Source organism: Panthera tigris, chromosome D4, assembly GCF_018350195.1.
Source record: "Panthera tigris isolate Pti1 chromosome D4, P.tigris_Pti1_mat1.1, whole genome shotgun sequence".
NCBI lineage: Eukaryota > Metazoa > Chordata > Mammalia > Carnivora > Felidae > Panthera > Panthera tigris.
The window spans coordinates 60,852,222-60,879,403 of NC_056672.1; the positions used below are offsets into that span (position 1 = coordinate 60,852,222).

Below are 27,182 nucleotides of genomic sequence, written 5' to 3' on the forward strand. Positions count from 1 at the left end.
CAGCCACTCCACAGCTGTTAAATTTTATGATCTAAGTGGCCCTCCAAGGTGAAGGTGGGTCATGGTGGGGACATTGATTCTCATCATAGTCCCATGTGCCATGCTTTATCTAGCGACCTGTTGGGCACCCCCATTAGAGTGTGTGCTCCCTGAGGGCAGGGCCACATGCCAGTTTCTTCTCTATGGTTCCAGTACTTAGCATAGGATCCAGTGCACAAATGGCACCCAAGACATTTATTGGATAAAGGAACATAAAATTAGTACAATAGATGCTAGTATTTAGAAATTATAAGTTGAGCATTCTGCATTTGGATGGCAGTCTTGGTCCAAAATCTTTGGAATAAGTATTTAGCATGCAAAGAATATCCTGGGAACTCCCAAGACACAGAACGGACCTTTCTATCCTTCCGTATTTGCCTCTTAGAATTAACTTCCTGGTTGGTTTTTATAGATAAGGGGGAGAGTAACATCCATACACAGATTGCAAAGACTCTGGATTGGGTCACGAATTCATCTATCCATTTGTGTACTCATCCATCTTATATCCATTCCTAAGGATGTGCCAGCCGGGTTCCTATAGTAGGCACTAGGGATATAGAAGTAAGACATGAGGAACAGACATGCAGTTAGCCAACAGAAAGCATGGCCATTGCTGTAATGGTGGTCTATGCAAGGCCAATAACAGAAACCCCTGATCCTTCCTTGAGAGGCACAGAGGGTGGGTATGTCTCCAAAAGGAGGGAGCATTAAGCTTCTGTCTTTTTGTTCTCCCCCCACCATTCCACACTGGCCCCCCAGCAGAGGCTCCAGTGTCTGTTGGACCATAATTTTAGGGCGTAGGGAGTTCAAAGGCTGAGCAAAGGGGTCTGCATTTGGCACCATGTGGGGTGATGTCTTGGGATGCTTTTTGCTGCCTTGGGCCTTTGACAAGCCGCCGCTGTGGCTTGGGAGGAGGCCTGGTCGAACCAGAGTGGCTCTTGCTTTAAACACTATTTTTAGAGGGACCTACGTGCCGTCGCCACCGCTAATTTCCTACCACCTTGAAAACTGGGATGGGCGCCCAGCCAGCTCTGCTCCAGCCCTCGCAGCAACGCACTTTCTCTCGCTCTGCCTCTAATGCTTCTGTGCTTGTCCTTCTTACTGCTGCCGTGCTCAGGACTGCCTTTCCTCGCCAGTGCAGTGGTAAGATCCAAATCTGAGGTGTGGGCTCAGAGGGACGGAGGGAAGAGGCCGCTCTGCTTGCTTTGGCACTGCTGTCCCGGCTGCTTCTGGCCCCGTTGAAGGGGGACTTTAGTGTGGTCCAGCCTAGCACCTCAGGGGCCAGCGCTGAAGTTTGGAGCCAGAGTGTTAGAGTGATATGGAAGGTCCCTCCACCTGGCCTTCTCTGTGCACACATATCTTCTAGGAAGCTTCCTGGGATAAGTAGATGGCTCTGCTGAGGACGGGATCTAGGGCAAGATTGGCCACCTGGCTACCCATCTCCCCAGTTCCCCAGCATCTGAGATAGCTTTGTCTGCTCAGGTTTGCACAGGATCCTGGAGTCTGGGGACTGAGTTCCACATGGAGACACGAGGCCTCTGTGTTGAGAGAGGCCTCTAATATTCATACTTTTGTCTCTTTCCCAATTGCAGGCGTTTTAACAAGAATAAGGATTGTTAGGGAGGCAAGCCACCAAGTAAATTAGGAGCCAGAGGTTCTCAGAGGGGTGCTGTGTAGTAAGAGGTGGGGAGGACGTTGTCAGGCTGGTTCCTGGAAGGTCGGGGGGTGAGGATGTAGATCCATCGGTGTGGGAGCCCTTGAGGCTTGCAGGACGCCCACCTGGACTTGTGTGTTGAGGGAGTAACCCAGAGAGCGAGTGCTCAGGTAGGAGGCCCCTGCAGTTTGTTCTCCAGGGACAGGTCATGTCCGATCAGCGGGACGGCAGGTACGGGATCGGGGCTGCAGGACCACAGGCCCAAGGGAGCCTCTGGATGAGGCCGTGAGGAAGAGACCCGATTTCATTGAAAGGTTCTCTGAATTGCAGGGAGAGAAGGGAGAGCCAGGTGCCATCCTCACCGGGGACATTCCTCTGGAACGGCTGCAGGGGAGAAAGGTAATCATGTCACCAGACCCTGAAGGCACACCTCCACTTCAACGCCCCATGTTTGTTCCTGGCACCGACTGTGTTCCTCTGAATGACGAGTTTGTATCTCCCTGCTTTAGGGTGAACCTGGTGTGCATGGAGCCCCCGGACCAATGGTAAGCCAGACCATCTCTCAGCTGGGGCTGGACTGGGGGGCTTGAAGCATTTCTCATACTTTGGCTCCGTTAGATTGAGTTGTCAAGTTGTGAAAATAGCAAGGGTGTGGCAAATGTATGTGGATTAGGGTATGCTAATTGTAGTCCAGTGAAAATCTCAGTGGGTTAGCACAGAAGCAGCTTCTCACTCTTGCCAAGCCCATGGTCGTTGTTCCTAGGTGGGCATCTACCCCCAAGCAGTGATTCAGGGACCCAGGATACTTTTATCCTGGGACTCTGCCGTCTGGTGGTTTCCCAAGCCACACTGGCATCTTCCAGCTCTGCAGGCTGAGGCTGGGGAGGGGAAAGAGGTCATGAAGGATGATGAACATCACTTTTAGCACATTCCACTGGCCAGAACTCAGAAATATAGGTTGGCTGTGTGTCAAGGAAGGAGAGGAGAATCGACTGGTGCCGACCACTCGCGGGTATACCACATGCTTGCTAGCTGAAGATTGCCATTGTCCAAGGAACCCCTCAGAGGAACCCCAGAAAGTCTCTCTTGTTTCTTGGACCTAGTGTCTATGAGGCCTTGGGCAAGTCCATTTCTGTCTAGGCTTCTGTTTTCCCATCTTACAGAGGGCAGAGGTACAGTTAAAGGTATCAAGTTAGTACTAGATGATATGATAGGGCCCTTCTTGGCTTACTTGCTCTAGGAATCTGTAACCCATTTGGGCTGCTGAATGGTTTTTAAGCTCCCAGTTCTCTCAAGAATGAACTGCAAACCTCTCTGTCATAGAGTCCTCCCCAAGAACAACAACAACAACAAAATTCAGGTGTAAAATGTCCACTGTGGGTCAGACGCTGTACTGATACTTCACACAGACCATCTCATGTCAGACTCACTGCTCTAAGGGGTATCAGAATTCCTAGTTTATAGACCAGGAAATGGAGGTCAAAGAGAGTGAGTAACTTGCCTGCTGTCACACAGCTTGTAAGTGGTACACTGGGGATTTGAGCCAAGCCTGTTGGAGTCTATATCCAGGTTTTCCCCACTGACCCCAGTAAACATTTCTTCTAAAGCATTTTGGCCTGGAGATTTGTACATGGGGTTTGTTTGGTTGAAGCTGGACCTCAGGCCTGAGGAGAAGGGACCTCACAGACACATGTCCTTGACGAATGGCCCATAACCTCCAAGTTGCATCCCTCAAAGGACCTTCTGAGGCCTTTGGCCCCTTCAGTCGGGCAGAATGGGTGCCCTGCAGAGGAGAAACCGTGGGCTAAGACAGACTGGGGGAGTATGGTGCTAACCACTGGTGAATCACTTACCAACATCCAGTACCATGGAAATATTCCAGGAGTTAGCAATGGTGGCCAGCACGCCGCTTCAGATGGCCATGTCACTTGTTCCAACCAAAGCCCAGTGTGTGCACAGCTTGCCAAGCTCAGACAGCATGGGAGACCTTCTTCTCCTTCTCATGATGATGTCATATGGGCTACTTGTGGCCCTCATGACTGGTATAGCTTACAGCACCTTTACAAGCTCCCTAGAGCCTTGTTACTCGTGGCTCCTGGATCAGCATCATCAGCATCACCTGGGAGCTTGTTAGATATGCAGAGCCTTAGGCCGCACCCTGGACCTGCTGGGTCTGCGTTGTGACAAGATCCCAGGTGGCGCCTGGGCACACTGACGTTTGAGAAGAGCTCTGCACTAGAACATACCACCAAGTGGCCTGTGCCCTGTTACTCCTTCTGTTCTTGCTTTTCTATCTTTAGGACTATTGTGGGCTGGGTACTTTACATACAGAGCCCGTTTTAACTCAGCTTTATTTGCCATTTTCCAGGGCATGGCTATATCTGTTAATGTCAGCAGGAAGAAGGGACTTGGAGACCCCAGGCTTAAACTAGTTATTCCCCTGGGAGGACGGGGCAGACCCAGCTACAGAAGTAGGAAAGTGTAGACTGGAGGCAGAGGGTGTTCTGGGAAGAGGTAGTGTGCATTGTACATATCCTGGATGCCAGAAGGCATAAGGGTTCCTGCAGGAGAGTGGAACAGGGCAGTGGCTCTAGAAGCATGAAGACATAGAAAGCCAGCACTGGAATGAATAAGGGTCCACAGGTCAAAGACTCATCTGAAGAATTGAGGTGCCAGGCCAAGACTCTGGTCCTGAGAGACAGGTGGGAGCAAGGCAGGAGCCAAATCCCGGAGCAGGTTCTCAGGCTGGGCTAGCATGAGAGGCAAGGCAGGGCTGCGTTATTCCGACTGGGACGTAAGACCTAGGGCAGAGGTCCGTCTTCTAAGCTACCCCAGTACCTAGCTACCAGGGGGCTGTGGCCCTGAGCTACTGCCTCTTGCTCCTTCCTTAGCCCTGACTGAGAGGGTGGGGTCCAGAGTCTTGGGTGGGGTACAGCCTGCAGGAGGCCATGGGGTGCAAAGGGGTTGAATCGGTGGTCCCAGCTGAGAGCAGAGAGGTTGGGAGTCAAGGTTCCAGGCAGGTGCATACTTCATAATTGCCCGTTGTCCTCCCTCCTCCCTGCCCAGTGATTCATCCTCACCACTGCCCATGAAGGCAGGCCAGTGCCCCTCATCGCCCTGGCCCTTGACTTTCTCTTCTTTTCTAATCTGATACTTGTTTTGCCTCTAGGGGCCCAAAGGACCACCAGGACACAAAGGAGAGTTTGGCCTCCCCGGACGACCCGTAGGTGTCGCTGTTCCTCAGACTGGATGTGAGGGGAGGACACGTGGGCTGGGCCAGCTGGCGGTCAGTGGGTTTACTAAGGCATCTCCTGTGGGTTGCAGGGTCGTCCGGGACTGAATGGCCTCAAGGGCGCCAAGGGAGACCGAGGGGTCATGATGCCGGTGAGTGAGATGACCAGTGCCCCAGCCCCCCACTACCTGGGGACAGAGCCCTGAGTCCAGCGTCCATGGGGGTGGGGGGGGGGTGGCTAAGAGAGTACCGGGTCCAGTGAGTGGGGCTTGCAGACAGAATCTTCAGGAATGTTTGTCTCCTTCCTCCATTGCCACTTCCAAAGATCCTCCAGCCCATCCCTGTCCTCCAGCCCACTCTCAGGAGGGTCTCTGCCACTGAAAGCTCCTTAGTGGAACATAAGCTTCCTTGTCCCGACCCAAGAGGAAGGGTGGGAGAGCGATCTGGGTATGCTCAGGAAATCTGGTCTCACATCCCAGGCTCCTGATGCTGGGGTAATACCCCATCTTCCCGCTGTACACGGTCCCAGGGATATCACTCCTCTAGGGGCTCAGCACATGTTTGTGAGTGCATATCAAAGGTAGGTCAGCTACTTAGGCAGAGCCTCACAAGGTGGCAGACACTGGGGGCATCAGCAGGGTCCAGGGTCTACAATAAGGACGCCAGTGTTTCTTGAGCACCTACTATGTACCAGACTCTCTACAAAGTCTACTTTTGTTTGCACCATCCTGTCTCTGCTCTGCATGTCCAGAAATCAGACAGGCAAGTGAGGACTGGCTCACACTCCTCAAGCACGCTGCGGCTACTAGGTAAAGCAGGCACTCGTGCCTTCACTAAGGAGGATCCGTGCAGCTTCCAAGCGGGCCGGACTCCTCATACCTGTGGTCAGAGCCTCACCCGTCCTGCTGCAAGGTCCTGCTTGAGATCTGGGCTTGGAGGAAAAGACATTGCACAGCATTAAGGCTGCTGACCTGGCTTTGACAATAATGCCACTCTGTGGAGCAAGCTTGGGATTCTCTCTCTCTGCTCCTCTCCCACTCACACACTCCCTGTCTTAAAATAAATAAATATTAAAGAAAAGAAAAGAAAAAAGAAAAGAATGCTGCTAGTGAACAAGAGTTTTGCATTTATTTTTGCATTTATGAGGCACTCTCTAAGGTACCGTATCAGGTGAGGGACCCTCCGGTCCCCACGCCACCTGCCCCTCCATAGCAGGGATGTGCTGGTAGAGAGGTGGTGGGCTCCTTGTTGGCTGAGCCCTTCTCTGGGAGGCAGAATCTGGGTTCCAGCTGTGTGGCTTTGAGCAGGTCACTTCCCCTCTCTTGGCCTCTGTCTCCATTCGCAAACCAGGGATAGTGCTTGCTCCTCTGCCTCTTCCATGGGTGGCTGTAAAGATGCAATGGGGTCATGGATGTTGACGTGCTGTTTCCAAGTGTGAGGCCTCCCTGTGGGAGAAGTAGGCGACTTTAGAGGGTCTTCTTTCCCCATTCCTGGAGGAAGTATCCCGCAGCCGCCCTGCACTCACAATAACCTCAACTCAGGAATGGCCTTTTTCTCCCTTCAGGGCCCACCTGGCTTACCTGGTCCTCCAGGGCCCCCTGGCCCCCCTGGAGCTGTGATCAACATCAAAGGAGTAAGCTGGGTAGGGCAGGGGAGGGAAACCTTCAGGGGCTAGTGGGGAGTAGGCCCCAGACTGGCCTAAGCTGGAGTCAGGCGTCCTGATGGCCTCACTTCTCTTGTTCTCACTTCCTGCAGGCTGTCTTCCCAATACCAGTCCGGCCACACTGCAAAACGCCGGTAAGTAGTATACAGTCACTGCCCTGAGGAGCAGATGTTGGCATAGAAAGCGACTCAGAGAAGACGATCCATCTTTGTGTTGAACCCCTTCAGTCCATCAGTGTTCTCTTTGATGTCTCCTATCACTTACATATAGACCCTTAAGTAGGTCGCTAGAAGCTCCCAGATAACAGACCATGGCAATGACACATACTGGATCTTCTAAAAGGTGCACACACTGGCAGAGTGTTTCTTTTAATGCAATCAAAAAGCAATGTCTTTTGTTATTATAACCACATTAGCTTCATGTTTGGAGCAAATAGTAAGAAGTAAAATAACCCCCTTAAAAATACAGATAGGAAAATAAAGCAATTCCAATCAGTGTTCTTTGCGTTAGGAACTTTTGGCTAAAACCTATAAGTGAATGTGTGCTGTCCCTTCCCATCTGGTATGTTGAACAGCATACAACGCTGAGAGGAAGGACTCTCCCTCCCACTTTATAGTGAGGAAGCAAACTGGGACTGGGACAAGCTCACAGAGTTGTCGAAGGTTTCAGTACTGACGGAGCTGGGGTCATCCCTCGGGTCCCCTGACCACTAGGCACTGTGATTCCAAGGGGTCAGGCACGTGCCCGGTCACCCCAGCTAGGCAGTGGCACTGTCCCTGAGGTCTTGCCCATTTCTTTGGGGAAGCCCAGGGAGAGTGGGCCTGTCCCTGTGCACGGGCATTGGTCACAGAGCTGTACGTGACCATTTCCTCATTTGTGCAACAAGTATTTATTGAGGACTTACTGAGAGCCAAGTACTCTGCTAGGCCCTGGAGATGCAGGGGTGAACTAGACGGGCGTGGCCTCTGTTCTCAGAAGTTTGCAAATTACAATTTAGAAAGGTTCCTTGAAGTGGCATAATTGATGCTTGTTGGGTGTGGTGTTGAGGCTCGGGTCAGAGTCTTTAAGATGACGCAGTTTGGCTGAGTTCTGTCCATGTCGAAACTTTGAGGCACCCAAGTCTGCAGCCCAGGGCCCGGGAACTCTGGCATAGAATGCAGATGATATGACCCACTAAGACATCCAGGGGGCCTGCTGGTCTATGTGAGGACGACATCAAGCCAGGTCATGTTTACACCGATCGCCTGAAGGGAAACATAAAATGTCAGTGCTGGAGGGACGCTCCTGAGATATGACTGCATTCCTCCTCCTTATCATACAGAAGGAGAAACCGGCAGCCCAGAGAGGCAAAGGGTCTGCTCGAGATTCCCGGAGAGTTTGTGCCCAAAGCCCCTCTCCGCTAGCATGATTGCAGGTGTCATGGGACAGCACTTAGCAAATGTGAGAGTGTTCTAAAAATGTACTGCAATTACCACTACCTGTGCTAGGACCCTTTCCAGTGGCCACAACCTTTGGGGTCATGAGATCACAGAAAAGAAACCAAAGATGAGCTCAGAGCATTTTTGGTGAGCTTTTGATTTCACATTGCCTGGCTGGACACCATGGGGCTTAGGCATGGACATTTCCTGATCAGCTCTTGAAACGGACACTTGAAAAACAAATGCTTTCTGTCACGTCCATCATTCTATAAGCCCCTTCTAATTTCGGCCCCTTCCTGACACCACCATGATTTCTAGCCACATGGGGAGCGGAGGAACCCTATCAGCATAGCCACAGGATACCAGCTGGCCACTCCAGCCTACATCCTTAACTTTGAAATGTCTTTTCTGGGGGATTCTCATCTGTTCCCCCCATCTTCTCTGGGTGACCCCTGAGCAACTTGTGACCCTCCACCCAAAAGTAGGAGGATCCTGGTGCCAGAGGGATCATTTTGATTCCACATATCAACTGGGAAAAGGGGAAGTTGGGTATTAAAAGCAGGGTCTCCAGTGGCTCTGTTCTATAGAAAAGACAATGCAGGAATCTGGAAATGAACTGGGAAGGAATATTATCTAGGACAACTTAGATGCCAGACCCCTGGCACTTAATGGGGAGTCTAGAATAGCCCTTCCAACCAAATGATAACCCCCCCTTATTCATTACCACTACCGTTATCAGCTCCTGTTCATTACACACATCCTTGGTTATACACCGTAGCAAAGCTAATGGCTGTGTAGCCTTACACCTGGGTCGTCACTCACTGGGATGCTTGACCTCTCACATGAATCAATCCTAAATGATAAGAGAGCAGGCCAAGAGCGTTCTCGGTTGGCTAAATCAACACCGTCGGGATTTGTTGTCTTGCAGCTTTGGGCTTTCCCTTTGCACGGTTGTTCAACCAGTAGGTCTCATCTCCCCCCGCTGGCTGCATAATGGTCCCCCCCCAGTTGAAGGCCTGGGATGCCTGTGCAATGAGGGCTCCTGGGCTTCTGGGGGTTCCAGAGCCAAAGAAAGGCCTGACTCCGTGACATCGTGCCTCCTACCACACACCCCCGGGACAGGGGACAGTGGCGGCTGCCTGTGGATGCAAACACCAGGACACGGTTGGCACCTTATGACCTTGCCTTTCTCTCTCTCCAGGTTGATACCACTCATCCTGGGAATTCAGAACTCATCACCTTTCATGGTACAGCTTCTCTTCTTCACCTTCTGTTTCTGTGGGACCCTTTTCCAGACCCTTGTAGCTCTGCAGAAGGTGGTCTCCACTCCCAGTGCTGGACCTAAGACTCATGGTGGGGAAGATCTGGCTGCATGTGGTGGGATCAGGGGTAGCTGAGCCAGCGCTGTGGGACTGGGCACCTCTCTTTGGTTTTGTCACACATCTGTATATTCTATACATCGTGGCTGGGACTTCCAGCCAGCAGGAAGTACTCAGGTTGGCTGTTTATTTGTTAATTTGTTCATAAAGCATCCACCAAGACCATAGTGCGTGAATCTATCCTGTGCACTGGGCAGATGAATCCTACGCCATTCTTGCCACCCGGGCCCTTAGGCTCCCTTAGATAGAACTATTTTAAAAATCATTCTAATGTAATATACCAAGAACTAATACAGGGAAGGGCTATGGGAGCTCAGAAGACCTTTGCTTCAAAGTGTTTTTGGACCAGCAGCATTAGCATCTCCTGGAGGCGTGTTAGAAATGCAGCGTCTCAATCGCTTCTCGGGCCTTTGGGCTAAGATCAAGTGTAAGATCCACTGCAGACCTGCTGAATCAGAGGCTGCACTTTAAGTCCCCTACTGTGTCTGCACAGGAAAGTGTGAGAGGCGCTGGCTCTAGGTATCCGATTAGTAAATGTCAGCAAGGGGCATAGGCCAGGAGACAGGAGTCTGCAGGGGAGCAGTCGCTCTGGTCCCCTGTCCCCACACCCTCTCTCCCTCTGTGTGTCCCTCAGACTGAGAGGTCTGAGCACTTGCAGTTTAAACAGGGAAAAGTCATTTTTTCCCCAATACTGACCTCTGGCTCTGCTCTGTTGTCCATGGCCCGCCAGGCTGTGGTCTTCCTGATGATATCTGGCCCCGTGGGTTTTCTGTTGGTTTTGGTTACAAGGTCCAGACTGTTTCCACCCTCCATGCTCAGATCCAGTTCAAGGCTCCCCCTGCCCCTGGTGCAAGGGGGACCTTGGGGAGGCGGGGTAGAGCTGGATTTGCTGTCTCAGATCCCTGGTGGTTCCCCCATCCCCACGGGGCCACTCTGGGAGACAGGGGAGGGAAGAGACCTTTCTGGACAGGACAGCCCCTGGTGAGCCTGTATCCTGCTACTTACTGGTGGTTGTTACTCCCGCTCCGTGAGATAAGCAGCCACATCGGTGGTGGTGATCGAGCTCACCATCCCCTTCTCTGGGCTTCACCACTCCTGTGATCTCACCAGGGAGGGTGGAGGCACTGCCGCCATGGCCCTGTGATTGCATCTCCCAGGGGACCCCCAGCTGGTGGCATTGGGCCTCTGGTACTCACACTCCTCCCGTGCCGGGAAGCCTGAGCACCCAAACCCCATCTCTCGGCCCGAGAGCACTGCTGGGTCGATCTGTCACATCTCTTGGGAACTGGGAATTCGGAAATCTAGTGTCTACCCCACCCATCAAAGTGGGGAAAGGGGATTGCTTCCCTTTCCCAATGCTGAACTTCTGGAAGGCTCCCTCCGTGCCTCTCCCCCGCTATAAAAGAGTTGGAGAGAGAGAGAATGCTTCTCACAAATCCTGAGGGGTGGTGGTGGGGTCCACAGTTGGCATCCTTCCAACTTTGTGCATGGAATACTTCACACCCTTATGGTCCTCTGAGGGAACCTGGAAGGTTCCCCTCCTCCCCTATCCCACCATGCCACACACACACACACAGATGAGATGGGACTGGAGGCCTGACTGGGTGTTGAGCCCTCAGGCTGTGTGCACGAAGTTGTCTGAGACAGAGTTAACTGTAGCTTCTGCTGGGCCCCCACTGTGCATTGCTGGCACCTTAGAGACAGCACTTACTGCCTCCTGCTTCACATTACCCTTCACCATGTCCATCTTCCCACAGAGACCGAGCTTTTGAAGGTCAGGAATTGCACCTGATGTATCCACCTCTGCCCTCCCCATAATTTAGCAAATGATTTCATACCCTCAATAGGCCTTTGTTTATTGAGTGGACTTTGCTAAAAGGGCTCAATTTGAAAACTTGTCACAGAAATGTTTTATATAGAATGAAGGTGATTTTCCGCAGTATTTTTTTTTTTTTTATACATAAAATATATGTGTATTTGATGGCAGGTGTTAAAGGAGAAAAAGGATCCTGGGGTCTTCCCGGCTCAAAAGGAGAAAAAGGCGACCAGGGGGCCCAGGGACCACCAGGTATTTTATCTCTTGTTCTGGATCTTGCCTTTGATTTCTGTTCCTGAGAAACCCAGCTGAGCTAGAAAGTAAGACGGATTATATTACCACCCTGACCACAAGCTCCATGGAGTTCTAGAGAGACCCAATCATGGGTCCAAGATGGAACACTGTCAAAAGAGACCAGAAGTTCCCGTGCAAAGCAAGGCCCAAAGAGGGCCAGTGACACACTTAGGATCCCACAGTGTCTGGGTTGTGGGGCCCAGCCAAGGACTCGTTTCTACCTCCAAGGCCAGTGCCCACTCTGTTAGCTAAACCAATGTGGGGGCACTTCCACTGGGGAATAATGATGGATGCCAACTTGGAGAGTTTATTTTTGAATTTCTGAGATTACGGTGGTGAATTATACACAGCACTTCTTTTTCAGGCCCTCCAGTGGACCCAACTTACCTGAGATACCTTCTAAACAGTTTGAAGGTGAGTATCTCTCTACCAGACATTTGGCCTGTGTTTCCAAGTTCTTGAGCTCACGGTATGCACTGGTTCGCCTTACTCTTATTGAATGTTCTCTGCTTGCAGGGGGAGAACGGAGACAGGGGGATCAAAGGAGAAAAAGGAGACTCTCATGGTGACTTCTTTGTGTCAGGGCCTCCAGGACTACCAGGAAGTCCCGGCCTGGTTGTAAGTAGTGATTTTTCCTCACCATTTTCCTCAGTGAGTCACAGCCTTCCTTTGACGCCCCCCAGTGGGACTAGGCAGTTGGAGAATCAAGGGTCTGTCACAGCACCACAAGCTGGAGGTACGAGTTGGGCATCGGCCTCTCTCCCTCGTATTTACTTACCAATAGGGATGTTGGCTGAGGACCATGGAGGAAAGGGAGCTGGCCATGGCCATATGCATTCAGGTAACTTCCAGGTCATTAACCACGCTGCCTTATTCATGTCAACGGTGGAAAATTTGCTCAACCCAAGGAGTTACTAACTAACGGTGAACATATCAGATAATAAAGGCAGAATGGAAGGTGAGGGAGATATTTTTAGAGGGGCTATTTGATTCTTCTGAAATCTCACGAAAGAAGGAGCCCCTAGATAGGCTTGGTCTTCTTAGGACGCCAGGTTTCTCCAGCTCACAAGAGAAATTCAAGTTGTCTCCAGTGAGATTATGACCAGATCATGACCCTCAGGAACCAGAAGCAAACCCTGGTCCCGGGCAGAGCTCACCATGAGGGCAGACTCCAGCAAAGCCAGGAGACCAGGATTCTCCTTCTACCTCTGCTGCTAATTTGCTTTGACACTTTGGACAAGCCCTAACCCCTCTCTGTGCCTGGGTTTCTTAATCTGTGAAATGCAAAGTCTGGGCCCTCCCGACTCCAGGGCTCTCTGGGGTTGTATGCAGTGACATTGAACATAATGACTGGGTTGCTGTTCTTTAGGTCTTACACCTGAGTTGTGCCCAGATTGGAGGATAATGATAGCAATAGCTTGTATTTATTGAGTTTTTACAAACATCCTCACACAAAGAAGAGCTGGGACTTACAGTGATTACTGGGACTTACAGTTGCTTTCTCTCTTCTGTTACTATGCTCTTGCCTTGACAGGGGCAGAAAGGGGAGACTGTCGTCGGGCCCCAGGGACCCCCTGGTGCTCCTGGCCTGCCTGGGCCTCCTGGCTTTGGAAGACCTGGTTCACCTGGGCCACCGGGCCCCCCAGGGCCACCAGGACCACCAGCTATCCTCGGAGCAGGTTAGTACTGTGAATGCCGTCCCTGCTGTTGAGCTCAGGGTCACCACATTGGGCAGGCATGTCAGAGCCACACTGTATGACAGAGAGCTATTTCCAGGTTGGAGCTTTCTTTCTTTCCTTTTTTAAAAAAATTGATGTGTAATTCACATGCCATAAAATTCACCCATTTAAAGTGTACAGTTCAGTGGTTTTTTTTTTTTCTTTTTTTTTTTTTAATTTTTTTTTCAACATTTATTTATTTTTGGGACAGAGAGAGACAGAGCATGAACGGGGGAGGGGCAGAGAGAGAGGGAGACACAGAATCGGAAACAGGCTCCAGGCTCTGAGCCATCAGCCTAGAGCCTGACGCGGGGCTCGAACTCACGGACTGCGAGATCGTGACCTGGTTGAAGTCGGACGCCCAACCGACTGCGCCACCCAGGCGCCCCAGTTCAGTGGTTTTTAATGTATTCACAAGGTTATGCAGCCATCACCTCTCTCTAATTCCAGAACATTTTCATCACCCCAGAAAGACACCCTGCACCAACTAGCATTCAGTCCTCTTTCTCTCCTCCCCCCAGACATGGGCACCTGAAGATTTACTTTTTATCTCTCAGGATTTGCCTACTCTAGACATGTCCTATCAATGAGATAATAACAATGTGTGGCCTTTTGTGTCTGGCTTCTTCCACTCAGCATCCTCCATGATGTATTATGTGTCAGTACTTCGTTCCTTGTTATGGCTTAATAATCTTCCACTGTGTGGACATAGTACGTTTTGTTTATCCATTCATCAGTTGGTGGACATTTGGGTCGTTTCCACTTGTTGGCTATTAATAATAATACTGTAGGGATGCCTGGGTGGCTCAGTTGGTTAAGTGTCTGACTATTGGTTTCGGCTCAGGTCATAATCTCATGGTTTGTGAGTCTGAGCCCCGCATCAGGCTCCTCTCTCCCTCTCTCTCTACCCCTCCCCCATTCTCTCTCTCTCGAAAATACATAAACTTAAAAATTAAAAAAAAAAAGAATAACGCTGCTGTAAACATTCATGCACAAGTCTTTGTGTGGACATATGTTTGCAGCTCTCCTGGGTATTTACCCAGGAGTGGAATTGCTGGGTGGAAGAATGTATGTTCACTCTGTTTCATTGTTTGAGGAACTGCTGACCTGCTTTCCAAAGTGGCTGTGCCATTTTTGCATTCCCACTGGCAGTGCACAAAGCTTCGAGGCTTTCCTCATTTTCACCAACACTTATTATTGCCCTATATTGTTTATTCCAGCCGTCACTCATTCACGTGCAGTGATATCCTGCGGTGCCTTTCCCTGAGGTCTAATGATGTGGAACATCTTTTCATGTGTGGGTGGAAACTCCTTGACTGCTTTGTCAATGCCTGGCCCTTAAGGGACTTGAGGACCAGCACTGATTCTAACTCTATAAAAACTCTCCTTACCCATAGCTACCTCACTTCCTCAAATAAAAAATGGGTAGGGGCCATTTGGGTGGCTCAGTTAAGCATCCAACTTTGGCTCAGGTCACGATCTCAGGGTTCATGAGTTCGAGCCCCACATCAGGCTCTGTGCTGACAGCTGGGAGCCTGGAGCCTGCTTTGGATTCTGTGTCTCCCTCTCTTTCTCTCTCTGCCCCTCCCCTGCTAGTACTCTGTCTCTGTCTCTCTCTCAAAAATAAATAAAACATTAAAATTTTTTTTTAAAAAAAGGAAATGTAACTCCAACTAGCTTAAGCAAAAGGGAGATTTATTGGACGTGAAGGAGGTGAATCATTAACTTATGGGAGGGGCCGGCATGCAGCAGGACCTCAGGCACAGCCGGAACCGGGAACTCAACCCCTGTGAGGATTCTCTGGCCATCTCTTGTCATGGCTTCTCTCTGTATGCTAACTTCGTGCTTCTTCACCACAGACCACATCCTTTGCATGATGGGAAATATGGTTACTGACAACTCAGAGCTTCTACAATCAGCTAGAAATCTTGGCCTTCCTTCTTGGTGTTAGTTTGTGAGGTCCTGGGGTGGAGGACGTAGGATCGAATTCTGTCTAACCCATCCTGGCCCAGATACCCAATCTTGGGCCAGTCACCTGTGGCCAGAAGGTGCGGTCACATAACAACGAGGCAGTGCCTCCTGAATCCAAATGGTGGTAGAGGGGATGGGGAAGATCTCAAGAGAGGGTGAGGGTACTAGTCCCACAAAAAAGGAAGGTGCTAGGCAGATAAAACCACAGGTGCCAACATAACCTTGAAGGATGAGCAGGAGTTGCAGGAGGGGGAAGGATATTACAGGACGTGGAGAATCGGTTGTTCATAGCAGCTCTGTATGGGATGCTGCCCACGGCTCCTCGCTCCGCTGAAGGACTGCCCCTCACGTAATGCCCACAACCCACAGTTTACAAAATGCTCTCATACCAATTATCCCATTTAATCTTCACAGCAACCCCGGGAGGGAGAGGAAATAGATATTACTATAAAACTCATTTCATGGATGAAGACACTGAGGCTCAGAGAGGTTAGAGACTTGCTCGAGGTCACAAATCCTAGTGGGAGACGAGGCTGGGGTCCAAATCCAAGTCCTCTGACCCTCCCCTCACTAGACGTTCACCACCTATGTCGTGATTTTCAGGTCCTGTGCCAGAACTGCAGACCTGCTTACGTGACTTGGAAAATCTCGTACAGTAATTTTACTGGGACTTGTGAAAACATCCTTCACTGCCAAGAGCTTTGCAGATTTTGGGAGGTTACAGAGGTAGAAGGAGAGCACAGCCATGTGCATTGTTCTAGGGGAAGAGGGCACTGACTCTTCAAACGCTGAGAGCCCCTGGTTGGGTGCTATGTAGTGTGTATCTTTTCTCGGTTCTCACCTCAGCCCAGTGAAGGAGAAACGCTTGTTTACATTTCACAGGTGACTAAACTGTCGCTGCACTACCCCACCCTCCTGCAGCCCCAGCACCTTTCTTCCTCTTTCTGAGCCTGCTGGCCTCCGTGTAGCAGTTACTGGCTTGTCTCTAGGGTGAAGTAACTTGCGTGAGTCAGGACATATTTGGAAACTCAGCGCAGACTGACCTATATAAACAACAGAAGCACCAATAATTTATTCACTTACAAAACCCAGAAGTCCTAGCGTGGCTTCCTGCAAGGCTACAGTCAAGAACCCCAGATCTTTCCCAAACCTGCCAATGTGGCAGAGTCCCAGCCTCCTACAAGATGCAGTTGCAAAGTGCAGAGCTCCGAATAAGGTGGTGAACACTCCCCTCAGTGACCAGCAGACATCTGAGGCACTTTTCAGAGAGTGTGCTTTTTTTGTAACTTGTCTTTTCTGCTTTGTCTTAGCTGTGGCCCTTCCAGGCCCACCCGGCCCTCCAGGACAGCCAGGGCTTCCCGGATCCAGAAACCTGGTCAGTGTTATTATCAATGTGTATTCTCTCTTCTGCTCTGGGTGGATTTACTTAGAACTTCAGCTGTAGCGTTTAGGGGCCAGCACACTTCTTATGTAAGAATTAGGCCTCCATGGCAATAGAATCGGTACAACTCCACATTCGGAGGGCATGTATTACCTCTGTAGGTGACTTATTAAGTAAAAAGATACAGACTACAAAACCATTGATGATTTTGGTTCCACGCTCCTGATCCTTAATTCACTAGACTGTAACAGGAACCGATTGTATTACATCAAAAAACATGAGCACGAGAGTAGAAACAATATGGCAGCAGGTCCTGTGCTGGTCCGATTGGCCCTGGGCAATTCAGCCTTCTCTCTCCTGCCAGAGGATGGCTCTTGCACATTTATTACCCTACACACCACTGGCGCAGGGGGGAGGTAGCACTCAGACCCTATTATGATGCACAGGAAGAGGGACAAATACCTCACAAGGATGTCAGGAGTCCTGGGAATGCTCTTGGATCTTGGCTGGATTTAACTGGAAAATTTGGCTGCCAGATGAAAAAACCGTCCAGCAGACGACGGAATTTTGATATCTGGCGCCTTTGGGGGATTTCCGAGCCATCTTGCTGCACAGAGTCATTATTTTCAAGGCTAGGTGAAAATTAATTTTTTATAACCTTTCTCAGTTGAAACGAAAGGTAAAAGCTCTCTTGGCCTGATAATTTCTTTAAGACTTGATGCTTTTTGATAGATTTCTGCAGCTTCTCTGTCTGCTCCTGGATTTGCCAAGATGGATGTCTAATCTTCGGCCATTTCCTAGACAGAGAAATTGCGGACCGTGATTTTCTATCATGTACTTAATGTTACAACTACCCAGCTGGGCAAAACGGATTCAAAACTTAACTGGCATCGCTCATTGGCTTGCCTTTCTTATTCCAAATGAAAACAAACTTGAAACTCTTTAAGGAGTAGCATGAGGTAAACGCAATTAATGTCAGTGCTGCTAAGCGGCTCACACAAAGGAAGTGGCAGAGCTGACCCGTGACTTCGCTAATGCCAAGACTCCACAAAGATAACTCTGTTTACAGCTTTTTAATGTCTTTGTGCTCACGGAATGTTATCTTTCTGTTCTCATTTATTTATTACAGTTTCGATTTATGTTCTAAGCCAACTCATGTTTTCGTTTCCTCGAAAAGAATATCATTTGGTTATTAACCAAGGTACATGTCTCTCTAAGGCACAGTGAGCCTTTTCATTGGCTCTCGGGGGATGGCGCCTGTTTGCATTTGCAAAGGCCGATTTTTCAGATGGTACCACCGCTCTAATGGTGACTGCACTGTCTGGAATTTAAAATTTCCTGACAGGTTACGGCATTTAGCAGCATGGATGATATGCTGCAGAAAGCACATTTGGTTATCGAAGGGACGTTCATCTACCTGAGGGACAGCACAGACTTCTTTATTCGTGTCCGAGATGGGTGGAAGAAATTGCAGGTAATTTTTAAGCTTCTCTTAACAAAATGCCTCCAAATCCCCTCTTAAAAATAACAACCAACCCCTGGAAGCGCCATTTTTCTGTTTTGAAAATAGCCCAACAGTTTCTAGCTGATGTCTCATTTTCGATGTCCTGTTTTCCTTAAGCTGGGAGAACTGATCCCCATTCCCGAGGACAGCCCGCCGCCTCCTGCGCTCTCCAGCAATGTGAGTGGTTGCCCTGCCTGACTTCTCGCTCCCTCCCTCAGCAGCAGCAGCTTCTGATTCCCCCTTGCTGTCCAGAACCAAGCTCTCCAAGCTCTGGCCAGCCAGCTCTGCATGGTTTAGTATCTGGTGGAAGCCCAGAGATTGCCAAGTGCCAACAGAATGTTCTCGTTAGTAGAGCAGAGGAAGAACTGGACCCAGAGGCAGGAGAGCTGCTGTTTCCACATCATAGCTGAATCCTCTTGGGCAAGAGGCTTGCCCACTCTCAGCCTCAGTTTATTTACCTGTGAAATGATGGCCGGCATAAGCAATCTAGAAGAGCCCTTTAGTTTTTGCACTCTGAGACTTCTTTGCCTGAGAACATTTGCAGCTTCCATTGTCCCTTTTTCAGCCCCACAGCAACCCTTTGAGGCAGGCCTTGTCATCCCCATTCTGCAGCTGAGGAAACCGAGGCTCTGAAGAGTTGACTGTTCCATTAAGTGAATGTGTTGACTATGAAACATGGGTCTTCCTCTTCCTTGGTTCAGTGTTCTCTGTGAAAGATTTGAGAATATCCCCTCCCTTTCTGAGGATCATTTCTGCATGGGGACATGAAACTCTTGGCAATTAAGAGCGGCCCCCAAAACAATGGCAAGCTATTTAAAGTATCTATTCAAGAGACATCACTCTTGAACCTCCGTGTACTCTGAAGAACAGTTTGAATGCTTATTCAGGACTGTTTGTTTTCGTCTTTCCCATAACAGCCCCATCAGCCACAGCCTCCACTGATGTCTCTGTCAAGTGTCAATTACCAGAGGCCTGCAGTAAGTACAATTCATGCATTTATCCCGCAGATGTTGAGCTATGTGTCTACTGTGTGCTAGGCCCCGTGCATGGTACACAGTTCCCACCCTCAAGGTGCATCTAGACTAGAGAGAGGGGCAAACAAAAAAACAGGTAGTTACAGTAGTGTGGTAAGTCATTGGGGCGAGGCCAACACAGGGGGCTGGGGGGTGTGAGGAACATCAAAGAATTCTGGCATCTTTAGAGGGGGTGACCTCTACACTAAGGCCTAAAGGAGAGCTGAGAGAAGGAGAGACCCAGGTGGGGGGAAGAGAGCGGGCATTTGAGGCAGAGGGGATTTGGAACAGAGGGAGGCAAGAGAGAGAAGTGTGCTTTTGTGTAGTTTTAAGTATGTCAGTCTGGCCGAAGAGGCAGAGCTCAAGGTAGAGAAGGGAGAAGGTGAGTCTGCAGAAGGCAGAGACTTGTCATTGAGAGCTGGTAAGCCAAGCTAAGGACTTTGACTTTTCCAGTGGGCACTGGGCAGCCACTGAAGGGTCTTAAACAAGAAAAGGGTCTATAAGATTGGCATTTGAGAAATTATCTGGTTACAGTGTACAAATGAATTGGAGGGAACAGGACCAGGGGCCCAAAGACAGTTAGGTGGCTGTTGTTTTATCTGAACCAGGATCACAGCAGTGAACATGTAGAAAAGTAGGAAGATTGGAGAGAAATTAAGGAGATAGGAGAGTGACAGATTAGGTCACTGGTATGGATACGGGGCAGCAAGGATGAGGGAAATCAGGAATGATGCCCAGGTTTCTGCTTGGGTAATTGAGTGGTGCTGGTTTCCTTCCCAAGGATCATTTTGTTACCAGAATTAAAATTCTGACTCTTTTCCTTCACTAGCTTACGTGAAGATTTTGTTCAGATAATTGCAGGAACCTCCTGGCACTCAATTGCAGGAAGTACAACTGGGTCTGTGGACTCTTGTCCCTGCTATTAGTCTGCTCCTCTCCCTCTACAGACCAGCTCCTGCAAGGGTCTTTCTTCCCGCCTCCCTTCCGCCCCCACCCCAACGCGCAGATGTAGGTTACATCCACAAAGCTCGCACACACCACTTTGGGTTGCCATGGCGCTGATCCTGGCCTCCGCTCCATGTGATCTTGCAGCTGCAGAGCCCAGTGCTACCTCGCCCCATTCAGAGTCTGGGGAGAGGTAGTCTACATGGGTCCTCTTGGGCTAATTGCCCACTCCCAGCCAGATCAACAGCAGCCAAGAGAAGGAGATTGAATGGGACCTAAGGCCACTCTTTTTAGCGAGCGTTGTGGGGACATTTTCGAAAAACAAGCCACGGGCTCGGCAGCCACCAGAAATGGGTTTCCTGTAGTGCTGCTACTTGTCAGGCAGGACCTCATCCGGGGCCCAGTGAGTGCGGGCACCTGTAGGAGACCTGAGTGGAGGCCACCCGGAGGGAGGCAGATAAGGGGCCTTATCTGGAGATACAGATCTGGGAGTCTTCAACCGAGCCCTGGCAATGGTGAGGGAGGGCGCTAGGATTCCCAAAAGAGAATCTGCACCCTGAGAAGAGTTTGGACTGTGAGGAGCAGAAGCAAAAGGAACTGATGGAAGAAACGTGAGAACAAATAGAAGCCGTAGCCAGAGAGGAAGAAAGAATGCCGAACAAGGTAGAAGCCAGCCGCGTCACATGCTTCCAGGAGGTCCATCAAAAGAACTAAATGGTGTTCTCCAAAGTTAGAAGCCAGAGAAAAGCATTTCTGGAGCGTGAGGGGATGCCAACGAGATTCCCTCTGCTTGAGGAATAAATGGGAGGTGAGGTGAGGAAAGAGAGGCGTGTGTAGGTAACCCTACCAAAAGCTCAGCCGTGAAGGGGAGAAGTTAGGGCAGTGGCTGAAGGATTTTTAAAATAACATTTTATAAATTCTAAATTAATCTGTATTTTTAGAACATTTGGATGATAAATAAAAAGAATGGAGAAGGAAACGGGACATCGCTGTAACTTTACCAAAACTACAACCATCCACAGAATCACCCTTTTAACATTTGACTGTTGAAACATTCTTGTCTTCATAAAAATGATAGTGTGTTCGTCATAAAAAATGTTCTGGCACTTAGAGAAATATAGACGTAAGGGCACCAAAGCCCCCAGTCCCACCATTCAGAAACAGCCATCATTCCAGACAGTTCTCTATGTATTTTTTTAAGGAAAGAGAAGTGGAGATAGGTGGGATTGGAGGCATGGCAGGGAAGCCCTGTGCTCACCTCTGCACCTTTCCTAGGTGTCCCCTGGTATGGGGACACCACCCTCCTGTGACTGCCCTTGGGTGTGGCCACCAGAAACCCACTGGTTGGAAGATGATGAGACCAGAGGGCCTCTTGCCTCAGGTGCTACAGTCTGCAGATACATGGGAGGGGGGAGGACAGAGTTTGTATGTGAGACTACAAGTCTGGTGGCCTGGAGGTGGTCGCGGTGAGTGAGCAGCATGCTGTAGCCCCCTCCCCATGCTAAGGGCTGCTGCTAGGAGGGCTGCAGGGGAAGTCTTGTCTCAGCTGGAGGGGGTGGTGTGCTTGACCTGGACCTCTATCCAGCCTGGTGATACAGGCAAAACAAGGATGAATAAAAAGGAGGAAATTGGGGGATGTTGCGAGCTTGGAGTCTGTTCTCTTCAAAATGGGGCAGGAAGGGGATGGTGAAATGGAGAAGAAGGTCCAGAGACGGGCAGGGACTGCGTGGAGCAGTCTGGATGTTGTACTTCACGGCAAGCTGTGCCCAACCTGGTGGACGCTGGAGGAGCAGAAGAGTGCCAACATGGTGGCACTTGGGGCTGGGCCACAGAGAGGCTTGGTGCCGGGTCTCATTCAGACCTGAGAGACAGTGCAGATGTGCGAGAGAAACACCGACCACCTCCCGCCTCGCCACACAGGGCTCATTTGCATGCCCTTTGGTTTGAGATCGTTTGAAATATTTTTCTTTTCTGGAGACTTGGGCACAGGGTCTGCACCAGCCCTCCCAGCTCTATGCTGATGAGAGGACAGCTACTCCTGAGGTGACATCGAGGAGGGAAAGGACCGCTCCTGGACACGTGCCACAGAATGTATTATTCCAGAGGGCACAGCACAAAGGCCGGGAACGAGGGATGGGTTTTGAGGGAGGAAGTGTGGGAGAAAACAAGACTATGGAAGGACTTTTATTTTGGCTGCTGACCAAAGTGGCAGGAATGCAAGGCTAGAATTACCGTGCGACACCTAGTTTCTAAAAGGGTCTGCCCAGCAGTCTTAGCAATAAACGTCATGACCTTCTCCTTTCAGTGCCTTTCCCTCTGGGCCTCTCACAATCAGCCCCAGGCCTACTGGGGAAGTAGATGAAAGGGCAAGGTCAGAAAGCTTGGTGTAGCTCTGGGATCCAGGACCAGAGCCATTCAAAACCCTTCTGGAAGCTGAACTAGGACATACCCAGAAGCTTCCAGCAAATGGCCTGCACACTAGATTCAGATCTCTGAAGTGCTCTGTTTTGTTTTTTGTTTCATATATGGAAGAAATTTCCACCATTTAGAGCTGTTCAGAGAGCTGAAGCAGCCTGCCTGGGATCTGAGCTCTCCTGCCTTGGAGATGGTCAGGCTGGGGCTGGAATGCCACTGTCAGGTGGAGGCTGAATATGATGACCTCTAGCACCTTCCATCCCAGCAAGTCTGGGATCTTACTAGGAACATGAGATGGGTGTGGGGGTTGGGGTTTGCTTTTTAACTAACTGCACTGTCTTTTCTCTCACTTCCCTTTTTCAGCTGCACTTGGTCGCTCTGAACACGCCATTTTCTGGAGACATTCGAGCTGACTTTCAGTGCTTCCAGCAGGCCAGGGCTGCAGGACTGTTGTCCACCTATCGAGCATTCTTATCGTCCCATTTGCAAGACCTCTCCACGGTTGTGAGGAAAGCAGAGAGATATAGCCTTCCAATAGTGAACCTCAAGGTAAAAATAAATATTCTTCCCATTGTCTCCCGGGCACACTGGTCTCCACAGAGTCTGTAGGCAACTGCCCCTTCCTGACATCATCAGAAGTGTGCTGGTCCGAGACCTCACCTGCCTCTGATTGGCTATGTGGCTTTGGGTGGGTCCGTTTAACCTCTCTGCGCCTCAGTTTCCTTGTATTTATAGTGGCCCTTGGACAGTACGACTCTTGGGGCAGACAAAAGGAAGGAATAATAATCCCCTCTTTTGCTTACATAGCTCTTAAAATGTTTACTGTATATCCATTATCGTAACAGTACTTCCAATAAAAGAGGGAGTTGTTCTTTCCTCAGGTTGTCAGATGAGGAAACTGAGGCTCAGAGGGAGAAAAGAGTTTGCCCGGAAGCCACTGCCAACAAGAATTCCTTTCCTTGACTCGCAGTCCAGGGCCGTCAGTTCCGCCCGAGGCTGCTTTCTGTAGGGCATTGACTGGATGGCACCAGAGAAGAGCTACTTAGCACTGGTCCCAGAGCGGAGCCACGTCATCCTGCACCCTACTTTGGTCCTCTGTGCATATCTAAGCTGCCCAAACCTGCCAGACATTTCTCTGCCCCCTTTCACTGGCCAGGCAGGGCCTTGTAGGCCCCCTGTTATTCCATGGAAATTGCCGGCTCCTTTAAGGCTACAGAGGGACAGCTCAGTTACTGCTCAGACCCATCCTGGATCCTGACCTCTCCCCATATCTCAAAAGTGCTTTGAGACCCTTAAGTCCCTGTGACCCCAGTGCTCCAGTTTGGTACCTTGAGGCTAGCAAGTTCCATCCTGACCCCATAGCTGGCACTTTCCATCCCTTCTCCTGAGGTTCTCTTCTGCCACATTCACCCAAATTGTTGGTATTCTTGGCATACAAATAACTGAAGGCAACTGGGCTCCTTCAGGGAAAGAAGTAAGAGATTCATCTCTGTATCACCCACAGTGTAGATTGACACAGGCCTGGCACAGATTTGGAGTTTGGTGTATATGTATAAGATTTTTAAGATAAAAATTAGTGAAGACGTGAAACACACTTTGGTTGGGGAGCAGCCTTCATACACATATGATAAGAGAAATTACCACAAGAAATAGGACCATAAAACCACAAGGGTTCAGGGATGGATGATGAACTCAAACCACAAACAGCTCCTGAACTCCCACTCTGTCCAGGCTCTGGGATTGGGGCTGGTGGCTTTGGTGTGAGGTGGTGTGCGGGCCTTGAAGAATGAATAAATAGCCAGTCCGTTTGCAGGCTGATGGCAGAAGAATTCCAATGTAGCATTTCTATCTCCATAGGGCCAAGTACTTTTCAATAATTGGGACTCAATTTTTTCTGGCCACGGAGGTCAGTTCAATACACATGTTCCAATATACTCGTTTGATGGCCGAGACGTGATGACAGATCCTTCCTGGTAAGTAAAGGTAGAAGCCCTCAAAGTATATGGGGCTGTAGACTGTTTTAAGAGACATTCTAACAATGCGATGCTTTTACCAGCTGCCCCTCTGGGCTGTTGCTAGACTGAGCCTCAGTGAGCCAGCTGAGGGCCATGGAGAGAGTCCTGGCCTTGCAGCCAGGGGACCTGAGTCCAGTACCTTAATAAAGGACCCTTCCAGGTTCTCCCACTCACTGAGCCTCAGCTGCCTCGTCTGTAAAATGGTCAAAATAATCACATCTATCCCCTAGGATTGCTGTGAGCATCAAATGGTAAGTATGAGACTGTCCAACATGCAGTAGGCACTCGATACCTGGTAAGGAACGCTGTTCTTAGTGACCCTTTAACCCTGTGCTGTGGGAGCTGTGCTCTAATTCTTTCAATACGTGTGCTCATCAAGATCAGAACGAACTGGCAAAGCTTTCCTCAGTGTCTACCCTTTGCCAGGCCTGATGCCCCCCATGAAAGGCACAGTAATAAACTACATGACCCCATGCCCTTACAATGCTCATGGTCTACAGGGGAAGACAGACACGAACCAGCTACAATTCTGGACAGAACACTGTGATTGTAAAATGGAGAAACAGATAAAGATGACACAAGCACAGAGGAAAGATTCGTCCTTGTTTGGGGCTGACAGTTAAGAGGGCTTCCTGTAAAAGGAAGCATTTAATGGACTTTGGAAGATGAGAAGGGGTCACTGATCTGAAAATGAGAGAGAAGCTACTCCAGGCTAAGAGACCTTATGAGCAAAGGTTCAGATTCACACAAGTGGAGAGTCTGATCTGAGAAAGTCCAAGCTGGGTCTGGTCGGAATACAGGATGTTCAGCTAGCCGAAAAGAGCAACTTTCCAAGTGGTGGGGTCTGACCATGATGTGGGGCCAGACCATGAAGGACTCAGGAGTCTGACTTGGTTCATTACTTAGGCCAGTTTGTTCACCGATGGGATAGGCCACAAAGAAGGGACATGTCAAAAGTAACGTGACACAATTCTTTTGCAGGCCCCAGAAGGTCATCTGGCACGGCTCCAGCACCCATGGAGTGCGTCTTGTGGATAAGTACTGTGAAGCGTGGCGAACCGCCGACATGGCTGTCATGGGACTGGCCTCCCCACTGAGCACAGGGAAGATTCTGGACCAGAAAGCATATAGCTGTGCTAATAGGCTAATTGTTCTGTGTATCGAAAACAGTTTCATGACAGATGCTAGGAAGTAATGACCCTCCAATGATTCTTAAGAGTTTTCCAATTTTTCGTATGTGAAGAGCCAACACTGAAATCGAAAATGTTTAAATGTTGTAAATATTAATTTTTTATTACACATCCGTCACAACAGCAGCCAAAGAAAACATACCTCAATACACTCAAAACTGAAGACATAAAGGACTCAGATCAAAAGTAAAATCTGATCCATCTATCGGTGCTATAGATTCTGCAGGAGACCCCATGCGGTGTGAACACATCCCAGCACGGTTAAGAGCGAGTTGAAAACAAAGGCCTTGGCTTTCTGCCCACTGCCTCCTTCAGAAAGTAATTTCTTCCTTTAACCATTGTTGTTGAGTGTAAGATGTCCTTCATGTTTTCTCACAAAGTCAGTGTTTAGAAATGTTACCCTAAGTTATGTGCAGACCGAATGCTTTATTCTTCATACATCCATAATATACATCCGTCCTTTGCTGTTCATACAGAGACACAGAACTGCTCAAATGATCCTATTTGTATTTTCTGATATTACCAGACCCTAATGTTTATTTCCTAAAATATTTTTGCCATCATGCTTTAGGAGTTTTAGATTTTTACACAATATTTTAGTATGGCATCTGTTTATATAACTCCGACTTGCTGGAAAAGGTTAAACTCCAAATTATCTGAAACTAGAAAAGAAATAATGTGTAATGACTACCTTTCCCTTGGCAGGCCCTCCCCACCCTCTGCCCCAGATTTTATGACTTTCGCGGGGCAACTCTCGAATTATAACGGCGTTGAACAAACAGGTTCATGAGGATGAATTTTCTGAGACACATATATCTTTGTGCTATATGCTTTGATTTTTTTCCATGTAAGTGAACATAAAAACGTCTTTTCCAGGTGCTTTCTTCTGTTTGACTCTTTTCCCCTAGTTCCTTTATTCTCCACCACTGATGTGGAAGTGGCCCTGGGGTGGGTTTGCTAACCCTGCCACTGCTCCACAGCCCTCGGGAGATGATCAGAGAACAGGAGCATTTCCCGTCACGCTCCTCCACCCCTGCCTGTTGTCTCCCACTTGGAGGGCGCAGCATGGGGTAGGGCAGAAGGACCCCAGTGAGGAAAACAGGGTGAACTATGACTGTTGCAGTGCGTGACCTTGGGCAAGCCCGCCTTGTTTTTTCAAGGAGGTTGGGATAAAATAACCATATCAGCTCCCAGTAATTAAACATCAGACTTATTATAAGGCCCATTTACCTTTCTTAATAACCCTGCAAGGTAGGTATTTTTAGCTCCACTTTATAAATGGAAAAAAAAAAAGTTAGGGCTCAGGAAGTCCCTTGTTTCGGGTCACCCAGCTGGTGAGTGGTAGGTCTGTGTCAGATCTTTGCAAGGAGCCACTGCATGAGGCCGCCTGTCTGCTCCCTCCAGCTCTGAGTCTGTGGCGCTCTGGCTCTTGGCTTTACCCTGCAGAGAAGCAGAATCACCAGGCACGGGGCATGCTGGGATACTTCCTCCCATTCAGCTGGGCTGGCCCAGAAGCTCTGCAACGTGAATCCACC

General features: G+C 49.5%; 1 protein-coding gene across 1 annotated transcript in view; it reads left to right on the plus strand.

The window, feature by feature from the left end:
• COL15A1 (collagen type XV alpha 1 chain) overlaps positions 1-26,524 on the plus strand; it is a 108,316-nt gene extending 81,792 nt beyond the window's left edge. Inside the window, exons 24-41 of the mRNA XM_042963647.1 lie at positions 2,024-2,092; positions 2,203-2,238; positions 4,863-4,916; positions 5,018-5,077; positions 6,490-6,558; positions 6,681-6,722; positions 9,208-9,253; positions 11,373-11,453; positions 11,860-11,909; positions 12,012-12,113; positions 13,030-13,174; positions 16,495-16,559; positions 17,911-18,039; positions 18,187-18,246; positions 18,987-19,046; positions 22,806-22,991; positions 24,300-24,415; positions 25,439-26,524. Of these exons, the coding sequence (XP_042819581.1) occupies positions 2,024-2,092; positions 2,203-2,238; positions 4,863-4,916; positions 5,018-5,077; positions 6,490-6,558; positions 6,681-6,722; positions 9,208-9,253; positions 11,373-11,453; positions 11,860-11,909; positions 12,012-12,113; positions 13,030-13,174; positions 16,495-16,559; positions 17,911-18,039; positions 18,187-18,246; positions 18,987-19,046; positions 22,806-22,991; positions 24,300-24,415; positions 25,439-25,652 (1,584 nt within the window). The 3' untranslated portion in view covers positions 25,653-26,524. The remainder of the gene's footprint in view (positions 1-2,023; positions 2,093-2,202; positions 2,239-4,862; positions 4,917-5,017; positions 5,078-6,489; positions 6,559-6,680; positions 6,723-9,207; positions 9,254-11,372; positions 11,454-11,859; positions 11,910-12,011; positions 12,114-13,029; positions 13,175-16,494; positions 16,560-17,910; positions 18,040-18,186; positions 18,247-18,986; positions 19,047-22,805; positions 22,992-24,299; positions 24,416-25,438) is intronic.
• The last annotated feature ends 658 nt before the right edge of the window (positions 26,525-27,182 follow it).